Here is a 9,201-nt window from a genome sequence, read left to right as displayed (position 1 = left end):
TTTGGATCCCTTTCTGACTTTGTACACATCTTTAGGATTATTTCTGAAATCCTTACTGGGCACCTGAGTACACTTCTTTCTATCTTCTTCACTCTTGTTTATCATGAGCTGCCTAGTCACAAGCATTGCTCTAGTTATGAGGAGCAGTGCTGTGGGAATAGAACAATTTTCTCTGAAGAAGCTCAGACACCAGGTTTCCTCCTTTCATCACATCCCAGTGCACCCAAAGAAGTCTGTGGCCAGCCCTGAAGTTCCTCTATTTTGTGTTATGCTTTGCAAAGCAACATGATGCATATTGATTGGAACAGCACCAATGGCTTGGCAATGCAAGCATTTTGAGATTGCTTTTCCTTTGGTAAAAGTTCAGATCCACCAAAACAATGCAGGGACCCAAAGTACTGAGACTTTGGGTGCTTTACATAGTTTTTCAGGCAAGCTTTGAGCCTGCTTGGGAGTTTGTGCAATCGCTGGACATGGCACATCTCTAACGAAGCCTGTCTGCGTCACAATCTTTGGTCTCTGTTTCAAAGTCCAAGGGTGCTCAGAGAGGAGGACTTTTTCTTGCTTGTTCTTCCTGGTCTTCCTTCTTTTCCCATCAGGTAACGTTTGCTGGGGCCTGGGCCGGAACCCTGCTCTTCCGGGGTGAGCCCGCGCGGACGGACCGCCGCTGTGCCCGCCCCACGCCGGCCCCGGGGGCCGCGGGGGACAGCGACTCCGCGGGGGACAGCGGCTTGGTGGGGGCGGTAGCGGCCGCCAGGCCTTACGGCGAGGCGGGCCGGGACCCGCCTCCGCGCCCGAGGGGGGCGAGGCGAGGCGGGGCCGGGCCGTGCCCCGGGGCGGGCGGCGGCTCAGCACCCGGCCGGGAGCAGCGGGGTCGCCGCGGTGTGTGCGCGCTCCGAGGGGACACGGGCGAGGTGCGTGGGCGCTGCGCGATGGCGGCTCCCGCTGTCGGGCAGGGGCGGAAGATCGGCCTGCCCTCCGCCCCACCGTGCCGCCTTCCGGGCGCGAAACCCTCCGCGGGTGCGGAGAGGGGGGCGCGGGGCCGCGTTTTTCCTCAGGGGGCGCTGAAGCCTGTGGCCCAGCGCGGGGGTGTCCCGGTGCCCGCGGCGGCCGGCGGGCGCAGCTCTCCGGGGCTGCCCGCGAGCCGGGGCCTGCCTGCGGTGCGGGAGGAGCGCGGTGACAGCAGCGGGCGGGCCCGCGCAGCTCTGCGAATTGGAGGGGCCGGGGCGAGGGAGCGGCGGCGGCCGCGCTCTGCCGCGGGGCCTGCGCGTTTCGAAAGGGGAGTTGGCGGCAGGACGGGGGGCCTGGGCCGCAGCAGTTGAAGTGTGCATGGAGCGCGTTTGTAAAGTTGCGTTTTAACAAACAAAACACCAAATGGGCGTCCGAGCGCTGATACCTTTGCTTGCAGCTGCACACTGAGGCAGGCAGTCACCCGGGACGGGAACGTGAGCGTAGTTGTGCTCCGGCCGAGGGCACAGCAGCTGATTTATCATCACCCACTTCAAGGCTTTTAAGACCCTTTACGTGACATCTAGACTTGTGTACTTCACCAGGCCCGGGTTTTGCATCCGCACCACGGGATTTTTGCATCCTCACCTTTGCAGGTCAGGCTGTTTGTAGTCTTAGTAAGAACATCCCCTTAAGCTCTGTGCTGTTTTAGTATGTGGGGTTTATTTCTGCATTTCTGCTGCTGTTGAAACTATTCATTCTTTGGTGTACTTCCTTTTCGTAGTGAAAGTAAGGCCTGGGCTTTATGAGAGTTTGGAGGGGCCAACCCTACAAGTAGGGAACATGGATAAATGTGTAGTTCACGTGGGAGGAACACAGAGGTGTTCATGAACAGTTTCTCATGACTTTGCATAGATTTTGGGTGTGTTTTCAGCATAGCCTTACAATCCAGTAGGGAAAAATGCTTCAAACCCATGGATTTATTTTTGTGGTGTGAAACTATGCAGGCTTTCTGTTGTGATACAAAGTTAAAAATTGCGGTTTCTGTTAGTTGCTGAGATCAATCTTTGCCGACTGGCTGATTATCTTGAGAACTGTAATGTGAGACGAGGGAGAGTTGTACTGAATTTCCCATAGTCCCTAGACCCAGTGCTTGGCCTGGTGACCCAAGCACTGTTTTAGAAAGGATAAAAGAGGGAGCAAAATCCTATCACCACAGCCAGACAGGTCCGGGCAAGGCTAGATTTGTTTCACTGAGCAAACAGCTGCTTACTTCCCCACCTCCCCACCAAGGACGTGCCTTCAAAGCAAGAGGCTTCTGTTGCTCTTGGCACATCTAGTTTTCCTTCGTTGGCTATAGCTGGCAGTGACTCCGTGCTGAAAGCAAGATGAGAGATTGTTGGAGCTGTAGTCAAGTTAATATTAACTTTTTCATTACTATTGTTAAAATTATATCAGGAAATAAGTGAATGATAACAAAAATTACATTTATTTTGGTCTCAACCAAAGACATACCGGTTTTATGGATTCCTACTCATTAGGTGCATGATTGAAGCACTTGGTGAGGCAAAAGCCTTGCTTCGTGCAGAGCACAAATTGAATGTGCAAGGGGATGTGCTTTTCAGTTTATGTACATTCAGTCCTCATCACATTCTTAACTTTATGTTGTTGATAAAAGGTAGCACCACCATAGGATTATGGGTTTGCGTTTGGTGTGGTCTCATTGGAAACAGATTTCATTAACTTAAACCTCCCATGATAAAAGCCTAAATAGTTTTCTACTTTTTGTCATTACAACTTCATCTTTGCCTGTGAATCATGCTCAAAGCAATTTTTAAGAACAAGGTGTCAAAGGAGAAAAATGTGTGTTTAACTCAGTTTGATCACAAGTTATTGCTGGGTGGGAAGATATTGGTTAGTTTGAAAGCTGAAGTGCAATTATAATTGTGTCATTTTACCAAAAAAAAAAAGGTAGGCAATACTAATTTTCCTCTTTAAACACTACAGTATGTATAGTATGTCATCACACTCTTTCTATCCTGGTAACTGCTTAGGGAAATGCACTAGTTCAACTGAATTTGTCTAACATTGGCCTATCTCCTTGTGTTATTTAAAGGTGTACTAATTTCTGTGACCAAATTTTGTTTCTGCTATTACATTAAATATTTTGGTGGTTTATATTTTGACAGTTTAATAAGCAGATATAAGGGAAGTGAAATATTAAATGATAATATAATTTCTCAAAGTATTACATTATGCCATTGTGAAAATAAACTGAGGAAAAATAAATTTGTTTGAAAATAAACTTCACAGTGGCAAAATTATTGCAGTGATACTAAAAAAAAAGGCTATTCTGACAGTCTTGTCAGAATTTTGGATTGCTGTGATGTTAGCCTAACTTTAATGTTTTTTAAAGGTTGTCAATGAGAAGTGGAGAAATGGCTAAATTGACCCAGTTAATTGACAATGAAGTCTTCCGAGCTTATGCTACCTATACAACTATTGTTCTTCTAAAAATGATGCTAATGAGTCTTATAACAGCATACTTCAGAATCACGAGAAAGGTAAGAAATTGGGAATACTGTCTGGTAGAATAGATTGAAATTTGTATTGAAATACGGAGATATCACAGGTGTTTCTTTTCTTTTCAGCTTTCAAATACTGGTGCTGTTCTTTTTCTTCCTCCTCCCTCCTCTAATGATATTCTGAGTTTGGTGCGCTGCTGCTTTGTTGGTCTCAGATGGATGATGTCTTTAACCTAATTATAAGATAATTATGAGACTGTATCTTACAGTTACATTTGACTTACTCTACCCTTCTAAAACAATTCTGTTATTTCTAAATAAGAGTTTTTCACAACTGTAATTTCCACTGTCTTCTGCAGAAAGCTGGTGTCCAGGGTACCCAATTTATAAAGCAAATATAGTGTGATATGGAGCCATGTTACATGAATAACCAACTACTAGGGTCAGAAGAGAGGGTATGAAGTGGATTTTTATGCATCTATAACCCTTTCATCCAGTAATTCTAAAGCTCTTTACATTCCCTAATGTTTTAGCCTTCCCATTGCAAGTAGGTCATTATCTAAAAAAAAATATATATTTTTTTTTCTAGAATGAGAGGCAGGCTGAAAATTTACATGGATAGATGTGTAGGCTAGATACGTGTATGAAAGATTCACTGAGATTTACTAAGTAATGCAGAAGCTTCATCTAGCTTAGGAGAGAGTGCTTATGGGAAGCACTGTTGTGTTTGCCCTGTTCTTGGTCTCTAGGCATCTGTTCATGGCCACTGTTGGAAACACTTGGTCCTGGGTTGAAAGAGCCCTGAGGTTGCCCCATATGGCTGTTCTAGTGAGATCTGCTTCTGCAAGATGGTGTGTGCTTCAAGGATTTTGTTGCAGTCCTTTTGCTGAAATGCTGCTTTTTGTTCCTGCTTGGTTCAAGAGCTGAACTGTTCTGTTGCTCATGAGGTCCTAATAGCACAGCATTTGAGCTACTGCTGGCTTCTAATTGCTCTCTAGGTCTCTGGCACAGCTGAAGATTGAGTAGAGCACACAGCCTGTCCTGAATGTTCAAAATAGGACCCAGATGTCTCTGTCATAACCTTACTTCCTTTTGTTCTTGTGGAAGCACATCAGCTGTACTGGTCCTGTACGTAGATCCAGTGGAGTCCTGTATTAATGCTCATACCGTGTTATGATCCATATCTATGCAGGTGACACAGGGCCTTCATTAATTTAGAGTACTTGATTTTTTGATGACAGACAGACAGACAAATTAGTAAAGTCATTTTTATTTCCTATTTAATATAAAAAAAGTCTTTAAAATGTAAAGAAAAAATGGAGAAAAGCAGTTAGTGGAGCACGAGAAGGTAAAATGTTGCTGATGCTGATACTGATAACATGTTTCCAGAATTCTGAGGCCAAGGATATTTCACAGAAAGGGATCAAGGCTGCTTCAGAAAGCAATCATGTAGCTCCCTTAAAGTCAAAAGGTTTTCTTGACTTATACTTCCACAGCCTGAACAGTCTACAGAATGCATGTGTTACTACATGTGTCGGCCAGGAGAGATCTACTGCAGTCTGCACTAACTGAATTAAATGTTGTTTTCAAGTAGTGTCTTACAGTATTTGGAGGTAGTAATGAGTCATACAAGTGGAAAAATTTGTACCTGAGAGGAAAGGGAGAAACTTATTTGGTCATAAATGAGGATGGGAATAAGTGTCTTGGATGCTATTGCTGTAGAGACTTCTGAAGAAGGAAGGGATTCAAAAGGGCTTTCAGATAATTTGTCAAGAATAGTGAAAAAGAGACTTAGGCAGTACAGACAGTAGTTCTACCTTCCAGGTCCCTATGTTCCTTCATCCCACTGACGTTACTTCAGGCTGAGTATCAGTCATCTGCTGTGCTTGTCCATCTTACAAGAAGGCTTTATCTACATGCAGAAATTACATTACATTAATTTGTCAGCATGCAAGCTACATAAAGGCTAGACTCAAGAGAACAGTAATGCAGTGAACAATGTGTTATTCCCTGTGCATTTAACTTCAGGTAAGTTATGTGAGGTTATAGAGGCATTAGTACAAAGAGTGACCTTTATAGCAAGCTACCTCGACTAGAAGAAACATTCTAGCTTCTAATTTCTCTTGTGCATTTATGTTTGAAATAGGCATTTGTCAACCCAGAAGATACAGCATCATTTGGAAAAGGCGAGAGTGCTAAAAAATACCTGCGGACTGATCCAGATGTTGAACGTGTACGCAGGTAATTTGTAGGAGTCTTTAAAAATTATTTAAAATAGCAGAATAATACTAAATCAAAGAATTAATTTCACCCCATTCTCTTTGGCAAACCTCTGTGTGTTTTGTGTTGCTTTATGTAGTAATCTAATATGTTAATCTGTTTAAATGAACAAACAATTCCACAGTCAAACGGCCAGCATGCGTACTAAAAGTAATAAGTCATTGTCTGGTTATAATAACTAACTCTTGGATAGTATCCTGTATGCATGGAGGAAGCGGTGAGAAGATTGTAAAATATGACTGTAATTTGGTTTAGTATGAAGTAGTGTCCATTAAGTATAATTACATATAAATCAGCTTTCTATATAATTTGAACACCAGTTGCAATAGTTGTATCTTTTCCTGAAGTGTGAAGGAAATAACACGGGAAGAGGAGTAAAACTGTGTTGAAGTCATGGAACTCCAGAGTTGTAATGAGAGTGTTAATCTGGCAAATTGTACAGAGTGGAATCAAAGCCCGTGCTCTTTTTGCTGGACTGAGTTGAGGTTACTCACCCACGTGTCAGTTGTACAGGAAGGTTGACCAGCCTTCTGGAAGAATGCTATTAATAGTATGGCAGTGTGCAACCTGCGGTCTGTGTATTTGTTTTGCAAGGTTTGTGGTAGAATGTAAGATGTAGTTCAGTGGGCTACATGTTGCAGCTTATTTAACTTTATTTAGCTGGTGGCAAAATTTCCTGTTACCAAAATCATAACTTTTGAGATGCTGTTTGATAAATCTGTACTAACAAGAAAAGCTTTAATGGAATGCTTTCCATACCATTATTCCTTAATGAAGCTAACAGTTTATTTCCTGTACATATTTTTATACCAAAAACTTGAATGTGAATGAACTGTTCTCATTTAAACCACCATTCGGGAAGATCTTGAAAATAAGCTCTGATTTCAGAACAGTGCATACTTGCAAATGCAGATGACTGTGGTTCTGTGAAGGCTGGTATATTTCTGTATGTCTCTTCTGGATTAAAATCTGAGAAAGAAGAGTCTAATCGCAGTAGGCTGTGAAGATACTCTGAACTTTCCTTTTCTCCCTCTCAGTGGTTCAGGGAGTTCTTAGTTGTTTAATTTACTAGTTGTTGCCTAAAAATGGGCACTTCTTGGTGAAGAGTAATTTCTTTCTATTTGTAAATTCTAAGAGGACAACTAAGTTGATACTAATTTTACAACCAGATGCCATTTTAACTCAAATTGTTACGTTAGAGAAATGACAACCACCTCACAGAGTCATTTACACAGCTTAGATTTTTAAAACACTGTATTGTCAAATCCTGTGTTGCTATTTTGCAGAGTTGGTCAGACTTCCCCAGACCTAGTAAGGCAGCTTGGTTCTAGTTATTCCATTGGTGTTGCAGCATCCATTTTTTCCTCCCATCATTGGTTCTTAACGGAAGTTTACTGTATTTTCTTTTGCAAGCTTCATGGCAACAGATAATGTCACATAGATTTAGGATGGCTTCTCTTCTATATAAGTGACTGGAATTTGTTCTGTTTATGGGTATAGAAAAGACATTACTTTCTTCAGTGTACTTTTTTGGTGAAAAAAAATAGAAAAGCTGTAGAATATGTTTCCTTGTAATGATAAATGAGTTCAGAAAGCAGCTGCAAAACAGCACCATGTTCTGCTTCTAGTTGGCTGTGAAATTTGACATAATTAGTAAGGCTTAGAGGTTGTTTCAATCAGTAAATTTGGCTGGAAGTATAATTTATCTAAAGAGGTAAAGGGAGCGGGAAAGGTTTAGGAAGAGGCGTGAAAGAATACTTCAAGATCTGGAGTTCAGTCTCAACACATTTTTAGTAAATCATATTATGGTTTCAAAATTTCAAACATTTTTCAGCTATTTTAGTGCTTCGTAGTGAAGAAAATCAACCAAAAGCTGTCACACCTGTTAGATGCTCAAAAATAACATTCTCCAAGATGATTGAACTTCATGAAGATTTGATAGAATGTTTCATATATAGGATATTTCGTATTTTCTTTATGGAGACTACAAACTGAATTTATGGGATTGGAATAGACCATCTGGGCCATGAAGTCTAGTAGTTGCAGTCACACTCATCCAGTTAATTGATATTCAGTTGAGAGAAGCTACAAGAAAAATCCAGCTATCTGTCTTCTTCCCTGCCTTTCCTTGCATTCTTGCACACTCAGGTGCACTCATATACCTCATGTAAATCCCTAATATTACCAAGATCCTGGGGAAAAATGAAAACCTTTCATACAGCAGATCAGAGGCTTAAAAATACGGGCTGCGGCAAGAGAGACCAGAGCAATGTCAGGTAAACGTGAAAATCATTTCAGTAGCTGAATCAAGTCCCCACTGCAGAGGAAGCCAACAGCTGTGGTAGGGCCTTAACAGTAGCATGCTTTGAAGATGCTGGAGAATAATGAGGCTTGAAGTGGTTTATTTAACAAAATATAACATTGTAAAACAACTTTGCTTCTTTCCCCAGAGGCCACCTGAATGACCTTGAAAATATTGTCCCATTTCTTGGCATTGGACTGCTGTATGCTCTTAGTGGCCCTGAGCTGTCTACAGCCTTGCTGCATTTCAGGATCTTCGCTGGGGCTAGGATCGTTCACACTTTTGCATACTTGATCCCTCTTCCTCAGCCTGGCAGAGGTTTGTCTTGGGCAGTTGGGTATGCAGTGACCATCTCAATGGCGTACAAAGTGCTGAAGACGGCGTTGTACCTGTAGCAGAGTCATAGCTTCTGTGTACCATTTGACATTCCATGCAAACTTTGCCACAGTGTATGTTGATGTCTTGAATGAGCCAGCATGAGTTTTCTGTGGTGACTGGAATTCATTTTTTAACAGAGGCTTTTCATTCCTGTTCAGAAATATTTCTTTTTGGAGGAAAAAAAATCCTTCTCCCTGTATTCCCTGTTCATGGGCTGCATTGCCAAAAGATTAAATTGGATGTTCCCTTTGCGATTTGTCAAGTGCTTATGATTCTAAACATGCGATGATGCTGTATTGATACCATGTGTGGTAATTTTCTACAGATGCACTATTTTTGGCTGTAGCTTTGAAGTCTAAATCAATAAAGACAAGAGGAAAAAAAAACGTGTTTGTATTTTTGTTTTCATTTTGACTCTTCTCACTGCAGCCAGCAAATAGCATGTCACTATATATCAGGAAGAGATTCCAATCATACGGTTCTTTGAAGAATGCTTGCCTTAATAATAAGATATAACCAGTAATACTAGGCTTGTTGTAAAAAATCTTTGATGAAATTGTTGTTTGTGTAATCCACTTTGGGATTAAAAACCCCAAACCATTGCAGCTCCATTTCTCTCAGTTGAATAGATTAAAAAGAAAAAAAGGTATTTGGGCTAAACTCCATTTAGTGACGCTGGTGAAAATTTGAAGTAATTCTTTTTGTTGAAGTTACTCCAAACATAGGTTTCATGACTGGATAAAGTGTAAAGCCGTTGTAGAACATTTT

The 9,201-nt window shown here is 41.9% G+C and overlaps 1 protein-coding gene across 2 annotated transcripts; it reads left to right on the top strand.

The window, feature by feature from the left end:
* The first annotated feature begins 767 nt into the window (after window positions 1-767).
* MGST1 (microsomal glutathione S-transferase 1) lies at window positions 768-8,819 on the top strand. 2 transcript variants are annotated; one of them, XM_074871513.1, is made up of 5 exons: window positions 780-914; window positions 1,409-1,604; window positions 3,365-3,512; window positions 5,620-5,714; window positions 8,204-8,819. In XM_074871513.1, exons 3-5 carry the CDS (start codon window positions 3,372-3,374, stop codon window positions 8,448-8,450), a joined length of 483 nt encoding a protein of 160 aa, XP_074727614.1. In that variant the 5' UTR covers window positions 780-914; window positions 1,409-1,604; window positions 3,365-3,371; the 3' UTR covers window positions 8,451-8,819. The 2 variants fall into 2 exon arrangements, with proteins under 2 accessions (XP_074727615.1, XP_074727614.1); XM_074871514.1 differs by lacking the exon at window positions 1,409-1,604 and having other exon boundaries at window positions 768-914.
* Window positions 8,820-9,201: the final 382 nt, after the last annotated feature.

This window comes from Strix uralensis, chromosome 5 (assembly GCF_047716275.1).
Source record: "Strix uralensis isolate ZFMK-TIS-50842 chromosome 5, bStrUra1, whole genome shotgun sequence".
NCBI lineage: Eukaryota > Metazoa > Chordata > Aves > Strigiformes > Strigidae > Strix > Strix uralensis.
Note: the sequence above shows the minus strand (reverse complement) of the source record. Positions and strands in the feature narration are given on the sequence as shown.